The sequence below is a fragment of the Chanodichthys erythropterus genome, chromosome 1 (assembly GCF_024489055.1).
Source record: "Chanodichthys erythropterus isolate Z2021 chromosome 1, ASM2448905v1, whole genome shotgun sequence".
NCBI classification, from domain to species: Eukaryota; Metazoa; Chordata; class Actinopteri; order Cypriniformes; family Xenocyprididae; genus Chanodichthys; species Chanodichthys erythropterus.
In genome coordinates, this window is record NC_090221.1 from 9,195,698 (window position 1) to 9,213,437 (window position 17,740).

A 17,740-nucleotide genomic window follows, 5' to 3' on the forward strand; every position below is an offset into this window, starting at 1 on the left:
AACTCATGGCTGAAAAATTTTGAGAATAAGTGGACCTAAATTAAAGTATTTATTATAAAAGTAGCATTTTTCAAGGTCTTGTACTGGTACATACCATGTTTGGGGGAGAAGAGGGGGGATTTTGAGCGCGGTGGGTTCTCCGGGCGAGGGGCCACCAGTTGGATTGGCCGGACGTGTTTGTCTGCCAGTTTCCTCAGGCAATTCTGTCTGGACTGAATTAGAGCCTGCAAAGAGCTGTGCTTTTGAAACGTCTTCTCTATATGAGCCTGAAACAGCACAGACACACAAAATAAGGCATTTACATTTATATTCAGCCAAAAGGTGCTTTTCCACCATCGGGCCAAATCGCTCTTGTAGCTTAACCGCTCCATTCCGTGCCGATCTGGCCCAGCCCGTATGGATATGGTTTCATTGTCCATTGTGGGGCTGATAACGGAGCTCTTTGGTTAACCAACCGTGCTGAGAATTCAGGGCTTAGAACGGTTTGTAATTGTCCCGTGCCAAACAAAGCTCAAGTGGACATATAACTGGAAACCTTCCTTGCCGTTCTTAGAAACGTTCGCCCCAACAGTGGAAAAGCGGCTAAATATTCAAGATTGAGAGGTTCCAAAGATCAAATTTTAAGAATTAGCCATTGAGAATACCATACTGATTAACTGTTATTCTCAATATCAGCAAACTCAGTCATAAATACAACAAATACAGAACAAGCAAAACTTTCACCTTCTTTTCTGTAATTACTGTGTAAAAAGGATGCTTAAGAATTTACATCAAACAGATATTGAAACTGTGTCTAGTCCTTTTTTTTGTAGTCTGTCAGTATTTACCTGTAGATAAGGAGTGAGCACAGATTCAAACTCCAGAAAGAGCACATCAGTGCCTCCACTGAGGAGAGGTGGCGCCGCCTCCTGGAACTTCTCGATATCTCGAAGAGCTGTCTGTGCACCTTCTTTAGACTGGAATTTATCCACTTGCTGATTGGCCAAGAGATAAACGCCATCATCACACCACCGCTGAGCCTGCAAAACAAGATATAATTGAACCATAAAGATCAAGACACTGGAATATTGTCAAATATATACAGCCTTTGAAATAAAGCTTCTTTTCTGGCATCTATGGTTCCATGAAGAACCTTTAACATCCATGGAACCTTTTAATTGGATTAAATGTTCTTTATTTAAGGTTCTTTAGATTGTTAAAATGCTCTTCACACTAAGAAAAAAAAAGGTTCTTTTAAGAACCCAAAATGGTTAGTCTATGTCATCACTGTGAAAAAAAGGCCTGTTTTTTTAATGGCATGTTCACATAAAGAATAAAAAAACTATGAATATAACTATTACGATAACTATATTAGCATCCACACTAAAGCACAATTAGTTGTTGTCATCACAGTTGTTGTCTGATGCTTTAAAGGTGCCCTAGAATCAAAAATTGAATTTATATTGGCATAGTTAAATAACAAGAGTTCAGTACATGGAAAAGACATACATTGAGTTTCAAACCCCATTGCTTCCTCCTTCTTATATAAATCTCATTTGTTTAAAAGACTTCCGGAAAACACGCGGATCTCAACAAAACACCGAGTTGGGATCATTAATATGTATGACCCCAATATTTGCATATGCCAGCCCATGTTCAAGGCATTAGACAAGGAAAGGCAGTATTAACGTCTGGATCTGTACACAGACAAGGTAAGCCAGCAAGAACAACAGCGTAAAATGGCAGATGGAGCAATAATAACTGACATGATCCATGATAGCTCATTCAGAATCAAACGTAAACATCAAAATAAATACTTTACTCACATAATTCGAAGCATGCATACAGCATGCATGATGAACATCTTGTAAAGATCCATTTGAGGGTTATATTAGCTGTGTGAACTTTGTAAATGCACTGTAATATAGTCGAGAGCTCGTGTGGCAGGGAGCACGCCATTTAAAGGGGCGGCGCTGCCAAAATCAGTGTATAGTTTATGATGCCCCAAAATAGGCAGTTAAAAAAATTAATTAAAAAAAATTGATGGGGTATTTTGAGCTGAAACTTCACAGACACATTCAGGAGACACCTTAGACTTGTATTACATCTTGTGAAAAAGCATTCTTGGGCACCTTTAAATGCTCAAGCTCCTTAAACCAGAATGAATTCTGATTGGCTGTCAAAGATTTTATCCTTCATCAGCTGAAAATCAATGTACTGAAAGTGATTCCAATGATATTGTTCTTCTGTGCCATTGTTGTTGTAGTTGTGGTGTGGACTGTGTTTTTTCTTTTAAGCTCAGAACAATAATTAAAACAATATCTTTATCATTACTTTCCTTTACTCAGCAAGGATGCATTAAATTGATTAAAAGAGCCAGTAAAGACATTTATGTCACAAAAGACTTACATTTCAAATGCTATTTTTTTTTTTAAACTTTCTATTCATTAAAGAATCCTGAAAATAATGTATCATGGTTTCCACAAAGATATTAAGCAGCACAACCGTTTTCAACATTGATAATAATAAGAAATGTTTCTTGTGCAGCAAATCAGCATATTAGAATGATTTCTGAAGGATCATGTGACACTGAAGACTGGAGTAATGATTCTGAAAATTCAGCTTTGCCATTACAGGAATAAATTACATTTTAAAATATATTTAAACAAAAATAACAGTTATTTTAAATAGTAATAATAATTCACAATATTACTGTTTTACTGTATTTGTATCAAATAAATGCAGACACAGTTGAGCATAAAAGAATTCTTTCAAAATCATTAAAAACATCTTTGTGACCCATTTTTTTTTTCATAATAGTAAATACTACAAATAATAATACTACAAAGAGATACTCCAAAAAATAAAGAGTGAATGTGTAAGCCCACCTCTTCGAGGCGGCGCAGCAGGGTCTGTGCTTGTGTCAGTGAGCTGCGTTTCGTACTGAGGGCAGAGGTCAGGGTGTCACACTGATGTCTGAGTTCATTACAGCGCTGGATAATCAGAGCCATGGCATAGTGGTGCCCAGCAGCCAGCTGATGCCCATGCAGGATAAGAACCTGAGCCCGACTCATCTCCTCCTAAAACACACACTGCTGTCAGAAATATCAGTGACATATTTGTGACTGCATATACAACTTGAACAAGGTGGCATGATGCAGCTACCTGCGCACGTTTTTCCAGACTGTCCAACTCTTTGACCGTCTGCTCTGTTTGGGCCAGAGATTCTCCTGTGACGCTTATCTTCCTTTCCAGTGCTCTTAATTTCTCTAAAGAGCACTCCATCTGACAGAAAGAGAATAATAGGAAAAACAATTAAAATACTTTAATTGACTCATTGTATAAAGTATTTGTTTGCAAGCCAAGGTTGCATATCAGTATACTGTGATTATGCTTAAAACAAGCCATTTTCTATGTTAGGAAGCTGTTCACCTCCTGAAAACTGTGCTCATATCTCAGCAGCTGTAAATACTGCTGCAGTTTGAGGTGGTGTTTATCAAAGAAGCCATCAAAAGCCATCTCCATATCTGTGAGCTGAGCCAGCAGCCTGCAGGAACACATACAGCATCATTTTTGGAAAGGAACATATAATGTGTATTGAGACGTAGACTATTTCAGGATCAAACTCTATACCTCTGCATGGTATCCCAGTCCTGTGTCATGTCCCAGCGCGTGTCAGCGTCCCCCTCTTTCCTTGAAGTCTCCAGGTTTGAGAGCAGCTGCCGCCCCTCCCTCATCACAGATCTGATGGCATCCTTCACCCATGAATAGTAACAACAACACTTAGCACTGTGTTCTGCTTTCACTGACATCACAGAATCATGGAACAAAAGAACAGCTAGAGCCCAGAGGGGCCGGAAAAACACAAGAAAAGACTAGACGGGAGCTAAAAGTGACTGCAGACTGGAGTGAAATAGACCTTTTGTGCTCTCAAGCTCTGTGTACTCTAATTATAGTTTACTCCCCTAGGTTTGGTACGTCAAATGTTTTTGATTTTTTCCTTGGAAAAGCAAGTGGAATAGTTAGGGTAGACACCATGTTTAATGTGATGCAAAAAACTATTAAGCTGTACCTTAAGTCTTCTGTATTTCTCGGTGTGTGACAGCAGGAGGAACTCAATAGCACTGCACTCCTCTGATAGATGTGTCTCGGCCAGCTCTGTACCGAACGCCTGCAGCATCTGAGCAATGTCTTTAACCATAACCGCAAAACTCTCAATGGCCTGTAATGAGCAAAGAGACTGTCTTGTTTAACAAGATATTGCTGTGCATTTAGCAATGTATCTATTCCATCATCCTTTACTGTTCTCAAGACGATCCAGTCGCTGTGGCAGTAGTCAAGAGTTCCTCCAAACTCTGAGGTCAGCTGGTTCTCATCAATGTACCGCAGCAGATCTGTGACAGAGCTGAGCATCACCACCTTAATAACAGAAACACATGGGGTGGGTGGTGTTGAGGTTCACAAAGATTGCAAAGAATCGAGGTTGTAATGAGTCATACAGGCATTTTGAGCATGAAGTCCTCTTGACTGAAACGGAAGCCGAGATCTGTGACGGTACGCTGGAAGAAGCTGGTCGGTCTCAGCACTAATACCAGGTGCAGGTTTCCAGGGAATGAGGCCTGAGACAAAGAGAGAGAGAGAGAGAGAGAGAGATTAAATCAGCCTGGCAGACACATATGGACAGACCACCATTAAAAAAACGTAAAGGCATGCTTAACCCTTAAAGGTTATAAGGAAAAACAGAAAAGGTGGTTTACATGTTTAATGAATGCTGACCTGTATGGAAACTTTTAACCTATCATTCATTGTTTATTTTTTTACTTTTTTTCAATTGCCTTCAATGTTTCAATTGTATTGTTCTACCTTCATCCCACATTTACATGTTTAAAACCTGTGTTGGGGTAACGCATTACAAGTAACTTGAGTTACATAATCAGATTACTTTTTAAAGTAACTAGTAAAGTAATGCATTACTTTTTCAAAACATCTAAGTTACTTTTTCACATTTATTGACTGACAGCTCTCCTGTCTTCATGTTGAGAGGAGGAAAGTGCAGAGGTGTGTGCTGTGTGAACATGATGTTATTGTAGTTCTGGACTAAATGTGAACAAGCATTTACTCATCTCGCTTGCACGAAAACATTCAGTATTCCTCAAAATGAATAAAAACAGTGAAATGAAATCTCTGAATTTTACATAAAACTGTAATAATGAACTATATTAAATTACACAAATGTACTTTATGTATTTAATGTCTTTGCTGTTGACCTTCAATGATCTAATTCAACGATTTTAATAAGTAAAAATTACCTTAGCCCTCTACAGCACAGCGTTCCCTTCAGGCAACGGAAAGTTTTCTTAAGCCCTATGTTTACAAAATTTTAAATGATTACAACCAATTAGAAAGGTTGAGAAAGTACTAAAGAACATTCCAGTAAGGTGTGGGAGTCACTATCAAGCACCATTTAAAGGTGGGACGTCCTGTTCTAACACATGGTCACAAGAGCACATGGTGTGAGAAGGAGGCAAGATTATTTGCTTTAGTAATCTTATTTAAAATGACATGAACTGACATAAAAGATATTTGTTTGTGTATGAAGCCTTTTGTCAGGTTTTATGCATTTTTTTTTTTTTTTTTAGCATGTTCAGAAATTCAGTTTTTCTTTTCGTTGTCTCAGTGCAACATTGTGTGATAAGGGGTACTTTTCGAGGATGTTTTAGACAAAACTTCACATTGGCCATAATGTAAAGCTGTATAAGAATAACTGACTGTATTTAAGTATACAGTCAGTATAAGAAGGGAAGATGCAGGGTTCCTATATTTATATTAATATAGATCAGTGGACTCGCCAGTATGACGTTGAGTCACGGAATCTAGATAAATTTTGTCCAAGAAGTTGCTAGATTTGTCGCTAGGCTTTTGAAAAAAAAGTCTTAAAAGGGGTGGGGAAGTCACTAAATCTAGCAATAAAATCCCTAAATTGGCAATACTGGCTTTAGGCTTATTCATTTCACTTTTGGTGTGAAAGGGCCTTAACATTTGCCAAAAATATAACTTTTTTGTTGTTATTAAAAAACAAAAAAGCAAGCAAAGCACAGGTGAGAAAAAGTAACACAAAAGTATAATGTGACGCATTACTTTTCATAAAAAGTAACACGATTAGTTACTTCGTTAAGGAGTAACTTAATATAATGCATTACTTTTAAAAGTAACTTTCCCCAACACTGTTTAAAACTATGATAGACAAAGAATTAATTATGCATAAACCATTTAAATTATTACTTCAGTATTAACTTAAATTCTTTTCACTACATTAAATTCCATGGCCAAATAAAGTTATAAAAAGTTATTGCAAATGCTAGCTATATATGAAATTAGCCTCAGCATGTCTGCAATTGTATTATAAATAAATAAATAAATATAATTTTCACCATTAGGAGTTAAAAGTAGACATGCAAAACTTTTTACCCTTACCTATTTCCTTACAAAAACGTGTAATTACTTTTAATAGTGAGACTACTGCTGTATATGGTGTAAGAACATCTGACAGTCTGTGAAAATGAGTTCACATGATCAAATGTCACAAATTTAATTGATTAGTCGCTTAGTAATGGTGCAGAATCATATTTCTAATTCACTTTAAATCACAATGCCTTTTTGTTTTATTCTTCATGATGTTTATTTCCAGGTTTAAATCACAGATTTTCAATGTGGTCTCAGACTTTTGGAACCCATTGTATATGGGATATATACAGTAGCCTACACGGAGAGAAAAAAAACTCAATAAAAATCATTAAATTCTAAAGTTCAGATATTACTCATTGAATTGACTATGAAGTAAATCCATGTCCTGTAGAGACATAGACTCATCAGCACACATCAGTCACATCGACAACTGACAATAAGTCTGGAGTGACAACAACAAGCTGTCAATCAAACTGACGAAACAACACTAAAACTAGTTAACACGATAAGATCACCAGCCTGTTTAGCTGCTCTAAATGACATCTACTGTAACTGCACGGATTACTGAACATCAGAGAAAACAAGAGCTGAATGAATATTTCAGTATTTGAAACAAATCTATTAAACTAGCCTTATTACTTTGACAAACAGAAGGACCTTTATCTTAGCAAACAGTTCACAGAAAGGACTACACTTGACATTGACTCGTCCTTACGTATTTGTAAACAATAGCGACAATATTCATTCGGATATCGCTTAAATTGATAATACATTTGTTTATAGGTTACACGAATAAATAACGCCTTCGCTAGCATGTACCCAGGACGAATGACTAAGCTAAAGGCGTCCGTCGCGCCGCAGTGTATCGCTATGAGCTCGCGCTGCCGCATTGAGCTCATCGAAACTTCAGTCCAACTCTTTACTGTAAGTCCTCCAGACACATTACCGTGGAGCGGCGGATCCTCGGAAGTCCTCGCCTGTGGTTTCGCTCACTCATAGTTATCGATGTTTTATGAGGATGTTTTAAGACCTCGCCCATCCTGCTGTGGCAGACCGGCGCCCGGTGCAGTGGACAGTCTGCAGGATTCATCGCCGCAGCGTCGGGAGGGTGGCAGCACCGTCTCTCCTGCGGTCTCCTCACCTCTCCCTTGCCCCAAGAGCGTCATCATGTAAAAACCTGCGCATGAGTTTGTGCTAACTCATGCATTCCCTTCGCCTGGCAGTGAGCTCGGATTTCACACACTGTTCTGTAAGCTGTTTTTAAACGCAAACTTCAGGCAGAGCTGCCGCATTTAGTTATTTATTCAGGCTAGAGCTCAGAGAAATGGGCTGTAAGCACGTACTGTACTGTAACTGCGCTGATGCACTTCAGCACCGAGGACAGCGACAAGACCAGTTCAGCAGCGCACAGTACAGACATGTGATGCATTCATTCCCCAGAGGACATATAAGGGTCAATGATGCTCATTTATTTATTTATGGCCTTCCTGCAACTTTTCACTTTCTCTAAAAGTAAATGATGATGCAGTAAGGTCAATGTTGGTTTGTTTTGTTTTTTAGGAAAAGGTACCTTAAAACACATTAATAGTCAGTATCTTCACATACATATTTGAAAACTTGATAATACTTTACTTAAAGCCTTTATGTATAATACATTATACATAAGTATTTTTAATGCACTATGCCTTTTAATGGACCCTATAATGCATTGTACGGTTTCATAAACAATTATAACCAATGTTATAATAGGCTACATTATAATATATGTTCACTAAACACTCTTTAGAAAGTATAATGAATTAAAACGCATTACAAACAAATAATTTCCAATGTAACAAGGAATCTGCAAATATTATAATGCATTTTAACTTTGGTCACAATAATTTATGATAATATGAATACCATTATTTTTTGAAAATAAGGATTTGGTATATATATATATATATATATATATATATATATATATATATATATATATATATATATATATATATATATATATATATATATGTGTGTGTGTGTGTGTGTGTGTGTGTGTGTATTATAAAAAAATAAATAACATTCAAAATGACAGACCACTTCATACTCTTTTGCTTCAATAAATAAATTATTATAAATAAAACAATGTAATCTCTCACCGCTATCCTTGCCAGTGCTGTTTTGATTGAGGTCCAAGTATCCAATCTTCGGTCTAAAATGATGATAAATTTTACACCAGGTTGTCGTGCTCTGAAAACATGTTAAATGCATCATGTATCACAGTAACTTCTTGGTTATGAACAATGACATGACATTGTAAATGTATTTAAATGTACCCTGGCATTTGTTTGCATTGTAGTATGGAGGGATCAGTGTGTACACACACACACACACTCTCATTCTAAGGTCCAGACTGTATTGTGTCTACAATGTGACTACACAGATCTCTGCATATGTAGAATTCAAACAGTTCTGCATTGAATCCATTCATTTGAACAGCTCAATTTGTCTAAGGGCTGTTGCAAGGCTTTATGTGAAGAGAATACATAAGGGACTGTTGCTGTACTGCAATGCAGTGAGATGGAGAGGCTTGTAAATATTTGAAACAGACCTTGGGATCAGTGTGAGGTATGAAAGAACTTTGGCCAGAGCTTCTTCAGGAATGTCACTGAAAGCAGAGCATTCTGGGAGAGTGATGATGACACTAGAGTCCTCACCACGTCCCCCTGGAATTCAAAAAAACACATCAAATTATTACTTTCTAAGTCAGGGACAACACCTCATCCTAATGAAATTTATCTGATATGTTGAGTAGTACACATGCATAATGTACTATATGTCTCCAAAAACTTGAAACTGAAAACCCCACCTGATAAATAGGCCACTTGTTTCTCAATGTAGCCGGCCACTTCCTGCAGACTCACAGGCACCGTGACCTCTGAGGAGACAATGAAGATGTGTCACACACATAAATATAACAGCAGCAAGCTTTAGGTCATGTTTCTGTGAGTTTGTTATGTGAAATTTCAGGAACAGCATCACCCAGTGTTCATATGTACAAACTACAGCTGTAATTCACAGTGCTGTATAAAATGCATGAGTTATGCTCTATTAATGGACTCCTCAGTAATATAACATTAGTAGTTAGTAGGAAAGAGTCTAAAGCATTTATGTCTGCAGAGCCATCAGGATCGACTGAAGCCAGAGACGGTGGTTCGGTTTTCTCTGAGCCTCGTCTCATGCTACAATACACTGAAAGTGGAGGTTGATAAAAGAGGATGTGTTCAAATTACACATGCAACAACACTGGTCTCCAATGACTTCACCATCAACTCACTTCCTGTGTCTGTAGGAAACAAAAACAAATTCCGCAAGGAGAAATGCAATACGCTGTAGAGGAGATTGATAATTTTAGGCCTTTATCAAGTTACATAGAAATCCAGCTTCTTTTTCCTATTATAAGGCTCCCGATATTTTATACTATAACCATGATTGATTAAAAAAAAACAAACAAAAAAAAAAAAACATTAAAACATTTACATTTATTCAGACTTTTTTCCCAAAGCAATTTAAAAGAGAGGTACAAAGCAATTTGTCATGATACTGAATATTCCTAATATGCAATGCCAGGTTTATTTGACAACTAGATTAGTAAGAAAAAAAAGGGAAAAAATGCAGAGAAAAATGTGTGTGTGTGTGTGGTTAAACATGCTATTGTTCTTAAATATAGGATCATGTCTAGCAGAATGCTAATAAACATGTTGTAATGTTGTAAAAAAAAAACTGCTAACTAAATAACTGTTAACTCATTATAATAAAAAAATAAATGCTGACGTTAAAGTTTAATGAGTTTCCAACAGGTACAATGTTGCTGGGGCAGAATTGAATGTGAATGAAGTCCCGACTGAATATTTAATGGCACTCGAGACTGTTTCGATAGTTTAAAATAATACTGTACTGCACGGTATATACACACCTCAAAATCTAAATTAATGAGACAATTTGTGCACCCTTTTATATGAGATAGATAAACATTTTAGTCAATTTTATGTATTATGTATTTAAATAAGATGGTCTACAATAAAAAAAAAATGGATACAACAATAATCGTATGTTTATAATAAGAAAAATAGAGTTTAAAGTCTGTGAAAAGATTAATAATTAACATAATTAATTTCATTAATATATTAAGGCATTTTCAGTTAAGGGACTAATACGTAACTTTGTTCATCATTGTTTTTTGTTCAATGTGGCTTGACACTGTTAACTTTAGGCAGCATCACCCTTCTAAAACAACATGGATAGAAAACCACAACTTACACTCCCTTGAGGGTGTGTTCAGAGATGTGCAAAATAAACACATTCTGGTTCCGTCTATGTGAGCATGTCTAAAGGCCTGTTCACACCACCACAACTATTACAATAACAGCACAGAGAAACAATACCGTCAAAAATCACTTTCAGAATGATTTTTTTTTTTTCAGCTGATGAATGATAAAAACCATTGACAGACAATCAGAATCCATCCTGCTTTAAAGAGCTCATGCATTTAAAGCGACAGGCAACAAAACTGCTGTGTGCGCTTAGAATGAACAGAACGTCATCGTCTGCTGGTGTGGACACCAATATAGTTACCGTTATTGTTATCGTTCTTGGCGTACAGTAGTTCAGTCTTTAAGGCTTCTCACTAAATAAACCAGTACTGCTTTACAAATCTAAGACTCAGTAGCTATACATACTTGGTTCTGTAAGAGACAGGTTTGTCACAAATATGCTCAGATTCAGAGAAAAGTGTAAAAATGTATATTAAAATAGTAAAAAAAAAAAAAAAAAAAAGTCAGTTTCAGTGTTGCATAATTGTTGTGTTGTGATTATATTTTATTTACAAAGGCTGAAGTATAATTAATGATGCATTAAACCTGTTACGTAAAGTAGACTCAGGCACAAACAGATGGAATTAACAGTTTATTTGCAGCTTTGAGCAAACAGAAATACAGGTGAATAAACAGAATCTTGAATGTGGAGAGAGAGTGATGAATGAATAACTTGAATGTCCTTTTCTTACCGATGCGAGAGATTGTGGATGTGAAGAGGGACGAATGGAAAAGCGGCCAAACCTTGTCGTGAGAATGGTAATCTTCTTTACACAGAGAAATACCTAAGGCACGTTGGAAGGGAAGATACGCTGGAGTCAGGGGCGCAGGAGACATTTTCAAAGTGGGGGGGACCAAACTGCATTCCGAGGGGGGGGGGGGGGGGGGGTTGAGACTGTTATTGTTATTGTTATGACCACGGATGGTGCACGTGTGCATACCGAACGCGTCTTTCCGGACTCATGAGCAAAGGAGTTTCTTTGAAAGGCTCGCGCGCTCGCTGAGAGGAATGCAGGAAATGAAGTATAACAGGGCCCTAAATTGCAATGGACTGGAGCTCAAGGTTCAGAATGAATGGGAACACCGCGATGTGAAAGGGCACTTTCACTTTCGCCATCAAAGTGTGTGCCACTGATAAGCTTTGTAAATGCAGTATTACAGTATACACATACCAATTAAACGCGCATGTCTCCTCTCATGCGTCCTCCCCACTGTGTCGCCGGTCGAGGCAATAACTTTTGTTTCGCTTTTAGATATCTCTTTTATAGATGCCATCAATGCTTTTAACTTTCTAGATGTAATTACCGAAATCAAAACAGTCCGTAAACTACAAATCCTTGCGCGTCAACCGGAGAGATCAGCCTCCTTACCTTAAAGTGTCAAATTTCTCGGTTTCTAAATGGACGGTTTGGCTTGATTGACAAACGCTAACGTTCGGCCATGATTTATATACCATTGACCTGTCCTAAAACTTAAAACGCTGTGATGGATTGCTTGGAGATTGTGTGTTTCTCCGTTCGAGAGCACATTTCCTGTTCACATCTGCGACAAAACAGTTGATTATTTATGAACAAAATCTCACAGAAATGTGAAAATGGTCTCATTTGAAAGAAAATATCCTAAGCTAAAAGATGATATATTGTGACTGATTGAAGCAGCACTTATCAAAAGTGCGGTGGTCGATTTCTGTCTTTTCAAAACTGCGGGGGTCCTGACCACCCTGTCCCCCGTGCCAACTGTGCGTCTGGCTGGAGTACAGGTAAGCAGTCCAATTCGGAAGAACAAGACTGGACAATGAAGGTAGATGAGGTGTGTGCATACATAGCAGTCATGATGAGTGTGCTGATGGCTTGCAGGTGCGTGTGATCAGTACTCGGGTGAGGATGTGCGCTGTGACTGGTTGGTGTTGGAGCCTAGCAAATCCATGACAGTATCCCCCCCTCCCTCCATGGCTCACTCCTGAGGGGTGAGGACCCCAACATTGTGCTGGTCGACCTCTTCCCCGGGGTGCTGGGTGGTCTGGGTGAGAGTCACGGAAGGCTGTTAGCAAGGTGGGATCAAGGATATCGTCTCTGGGGACCCATGAGTGTTCCTCCGGGCCATAACCTTTCCAATCAAAGAAGGTACTCCAGCTGACCACCACGGCACTGGGAGTCCAGGATTTCTCTCACAGTGTACACGGCTCCATCCTCCAGGATCAATGGGGGGTGATGAGGCTTGAGTAATGATACATGGAATGAGGAACGGATTCTGTAATGTGCAGGGAGTTGAAGCTTATATGTGACAAGACTGACTTGTCAGATGATGGTAAAGCGGCCAATGTATCTGTGACTAAGCCTCTTGCAGGGCAGGTGGATCCTGATGTCTCTGGTGGACAGCCAAACCTTCTGTCCGGGCTGGAAGACTGGAGCTGGGCATTGGCTTGGATTTTTTGGTGTCACACTGCCCTCTAAAGCTGATGGTATGCTCTGTCCCAGACCCTCTGACTCTCTTAGAACCAATAGTCAACATCCAATGGTTTCCCGGACCATGGGAACACAGAAGGTAACCGAGTAGGCCCTGGAAGGGACTGAGTCCAGTAGCAGGTTGACGGAGGGAATTCTGTGCATACTCGGCCCAGCCTAGGAATTGACTTCTGGTGGCCATGGCGGAAGGTTTGCAGTAAACGTCCAAACTCATGGCTCTTTCTCTCCATCTGCCCATTCGATTGGGGATGATATCCATACGAGAGACTCACGGTCACACCTAGGAGGTTAAAAAATGCTTTCCATACCTTTGATGTAAATGATGGTGCCTGGTCTGATACTATGTTCTCTGGGATTCCAGTGTACCTGAAGACATGATTGAAGAGGAGTTCTGCAGTCATCATTGCAAAGGATTTTCCTTCGAGGGGAAGCAAATGGCAGGATTTGGAAAACCGGTCAATAACAACTAGAATGCATGTATTACCATCTGAAGGGGGCAGGTCAGTAATGAAATCTACTCCTAGGTGTGTACACGGGCGATAGGGAACAGTCAGCTGATTGATCTTGCCTGCTGGTAGGTGGCGTGGTCTCTTTGAGACGACACAGTCAGAGAAGCCATGAACAAACCTTCTCACATCCCAACCATGTTGGGCCACCAGAAGTGATCCTTCAGCAGTGAGAGAGTACGACTGGCCCCTGGGTGGTCAGGGCCCAGAAATGTGTGAATGGAATGGATGAGTGTTGTGCACTGGGAACATACTTATGTCCTGGTGGACACCCTGGCAGAGCTGGCTTGGAGGCATTGGAGGAGGTGGTCTGTTCCCATGACCACTGAATGGGACTCACAATCAAGTTGGAAGGCAAGATGGGCTCAGGTTCGTCTGTGATCTCCTCTGGGGCATGAACACGGGAGAGAGCATCTGCTTTGACATTTTTGGTACTTGGACAATAAGAAATGGAGAAATTGAAATGGGTAAAACTAATGCCATGGAGTTAACCTCTTAGCATCTCTTCGATATTCTAGATTCTTGTGATCAGTCAGTACTGTAAATGGCTGTTGTGTACCCTCCAACCAATGCCTCCACTCCTTAAGTGCGAACATGAAGGCTGAGAGTTCTTTGTTAATGTTATTGTAGTTCCTCTCTGCCGGGGTGAGTTTTTAGAGAAGGCAGCGCATGGATAGAGTCTGGCTGGATTCCCCTGCTGCTGAGACAGCACCTCATGCATAAAGTCCTGGAATGTGGAGGGGGTCTTGACCAATCCATACGGCATAAGATACTCATAGTGACCAGTAGGAGTCACAAAGTCTTACACCTGTCCCCCTCACGTATCCGGATGAGGCTGTAGGCACTGCAGAGGTCCAATTTGGTGAAAACAGTGACTCCGCAAAGTTATTCCAGTGCCATTGGGACGAGGGAAAGTGGGTATCGAAACTTCACAGTTTTCTTGTTGAGGACACAGTAGTCAATACAACGCTGTAAGCCTCTGTCCTTCTTGGCCACGAAGAAGAAATTCGAAGTAGCAAGGGGTGTCGAAAGGTGGATGTAGCCTTGTTGTAAAGCCTCCTTGATGTACTCCTCCATGGCCATCTGCTCAGGGATAGAGAGCGGATAAATCTTTCCACGGGGCACTGGCTCACCCGTAATCAAGTCGATGGCAAAGTTCCATGGCCGGGGTGGAGGCAACTGTGAAGCCTTTTTAGGCAAAATACATCTCTGAAGGGGGTGTAGTAGGTTGGAACGTCCACTGGAGTGGACAAGAAATGGTTTGGTTGGTATTGGAGCCTTGCAAATCTGTGACAGATGCATTTTGAGAAAGGCTGTTAAAGGGATAGTTCACCCAAAAATTAAAATTATTCCATGATTCACTCACCCTCAGGCCATCCTAGGTGTATATGACTGTGTACTTTCAGACGAACACAATCAGAGATATATTTAAAAATATCCTTAGTCCTCCAAGGTTTGTAATGGTTGTGAATGGGGGCCCAAATTCAGAAGACAAAAAAATGCATCCATCCATAAAAAATTAATCCATACGACTCCAGGGGGTTAATAAAGGCAAATTGATGCATTTGTGTAAGACATGTATCCTTATTTAAAACTTTATAAAGTAAAATAACAAGCTTCCGGCGCGACAGCCATATGCATTCGACGTACGTCCAAAAAGCACTAACTTCTACGACATAGTACACAATGCCGTTCTACACAATGACATGACATACTACATATTGTACATCATGGCGTAGTGCACCCCCTGTAGTGGCATAGTGTACAGACACCCTGGAGTCCTATGGATTAATTTTTTTATAGATGGGTGCATTTTTTTTCTTCAGAATTTGGGCCCCCCATTCACAACTATTATAAACCTTAGAGGATTAAGGATATTTTTAATATTTCTCCAATTGTGTTTGTCTGAAAGAAGATAGTCATATACACCCCATCCTAGGTGTATATGACTATCTTCTCTCAGACAAACACAATTGGAAAAATATTTAAAAATATCCTTAATCCTCTAAGGTGAGGGTGAGTAAATCGTGGGATCATTTTAATTTTGGGGGGAAACTATCTCTTTAATTCAAACTGTGCTGTACGAAAAACATAATAAAATGACCTCTGAGTAAATAATAACCATTTCTGAATGTTTCACAAACATCATCTGAGATATTACTAAATGGGCTTGATTGTTAAGAGGATTATTTGCCTGAGCTTTTATACTGTAAATTTAGAAAAGCACCAAACCACAGACAGTGACAAGCTTAGATTCACTAAGCCCAAAAGTATTTTAGTTACACTTACAGTTGTTTGGACATCAATGCATTACATATCAAGTCAAGTGGAAATATTACAAGTAAAACATTACACAAAAAGTTTCTGTTTAAAAATAAGGCAAATGTTAGAGGTTAAGGGCATAGTTCACCCAGGAAAATTCTGTCATCATTTATTCACCCTCAAGTTGTTCCAAACCTGTATTTGTTCTGCTGAACACAAAGGAAGATATTTGTAACCAAACAGTTGTGGGGCACCATTGACTTCCATAGTATGGGGGGAAAAAATACTATCAAAGTCAATGGTGCCCCACAACTGTTTGGTTACAAATATCTTCCTTTGTGTTCAGCAGAACAAAGAAATTTACACAAGTTTGGAACTTGAGAGTGAGTAAATGATGACAGAATTTTCATTTTTGGGTGAACTAACTATGGAGTCAAATTAATGCCTTAAAGTTTTGCACAAAAATAAAGTTTTGTAAAACACAAAAAAGAATTGAGCTATAAAAAAATGTTTTGCAAACAAAAATAAAGAATTGCAAAGGAAAATAAAATATTGAGCGGAAAAAAAATAAGTTTTGCAAACAAAAATAATAAATTGCAAAATAAAATAAAGTAGTGCAAAAATAAAAATATAATCAATTACAAAAATCAATGACAGCTGTAATCCTATTTTATCTTTGCCACATATTTTTCATGCTCAAACCTACTAAATCATTTGCAACGCTCATTTTATTCTGCGTTTCAGTCAAGTGTGCGCTTACGATACCGGTTTTCTTTTGCGCTGCACTGTTCTGCGCGGATCTCTTTATGGCACTGGTTTGACGTGGGGGTGGAGTCAAGAAACGGGGGCACGCCCCCGCGAAATACGTCATCGGCAGGAGACGCAGATCGCAACAGAACAGGGCAGCGTTTCCCAAAAGCATCATAAGCTTTTGTATGGGAAACCAATTGAGCTACGATCAACTTAGGCTTACGATGCTTTTGGGAAACGCTACCCAGATCAGATCAAGCATAGAGACAGAGCGCATTTATTATAATCTGAAAACCACGCCCACCGGGGAAAAACAATCCAACCGTCTCCATTGACTTTGTATTGCGTGAGGCTGCCTTCTTGTCTTTTCTGACTCATTACAATAAACAGAACAATGCCTAAAAGCTGCTGTGTGACAAGGTGTACAGCTAACAAGCTAAAAAAAAAACAGAAATACGTTTTTATAAGCAGTCGACCCCAAAAAACGAATGTTTAAGGACACAAAAGTGGATACAGGCAGTGAGACAGAGCGCAACGGGTCATATTACTATAAGAAATGCATTGGAGGGGGTCGTAATCGGTGACAACATATGCTAAACAAACCAACAAAAACAAACCATGCATTATTTTTCACCATGTCAAAGAATTATTTCACCTGTCGCCGATTACGTTCCCTTCCAATGTATTTCGCGGGGGCGTGCCCCCGTTTCTTGACTCCACCCCCACGTCAAACCAGTGCCATAAAGAGATCCGCGCAGAACAGTGCAGCGCAAAAGAAAACCGGCATCGTGAGCGCACACTTGACTGAAACGCAGAATAAAATGAGCGTTGCAAATGATTTAGTAGGTTTGAGCATGAAAAATATGTGGCAAAGATAAAATAGGATTACAGCTGTCATTGATTTTTGTAATTGATTATATTTTTATTTTTGCACTACTTTATTTTATTTTGCAATTTATTA

At 39.1% G+C, this 17,740-nt stretch overlaps 1 protein-coding gene across 1 annotated transcript in view; it reads right to left on the minus strand.

The window, feature by feature from the left end:
- Positions 1 to 17,740, minus strand: part of mcf2a (MCF.2 cell line derived transforming sequence a) — a 35,192-nt gene that overhangs the window by 15,849 nt on the left and 1,603 nt on the right. Inside the window, exons 2-13 of the mRNA XM_067386886.1 lie at positions 9,293 to 9,361; positions 9,035 to 9,149; positions 8,583 to 8,673; positions 4,479 to 4,598; positions 4,282 to 4,398; positions 4,052 to 4,201; positions 3,613 to 3,734; positions 3,412 to 3,526; positions 3,145 to 3,264; positions 2,868 to 3,059; positions 828 to 1,019; positions 95 to 266 (exon numbers count right to left, since the gene is read on the minus strand). Of these exons, the coding sequence (XP_067242987.1) occupies positions 95 to 266; positions 828 to 1,019; positions 2,868 to 3,059; positions 3,145 to 3,264; positions 3,412 to 3,526; positions 3,613 to 3,734; positions 4,052 to 4,201; positions 4,282 to 4,398; positions 4,479 to 4,598; positions 8,583 to 8,673; positions 9,035 to 9,149; positions 9,293 to 9,361 (1,575 nt within the window). The remainder of the gene's footprint in view (positions 1 to 94; positions 267 to 827; positions 1,020 to 2,867; positions 3,060 to 3,144; positions 3,265 to 3,411; positions 3,527 to 3,612; positions 3,735 to 4,051; positions 4,202 to 4,281; positions 4,399 to 4,478; positions 4,599 to 8,582; positions 8,674 to 9,034; positions 9,150 to 9,292; positions 9,362 to 17,740) is intronic.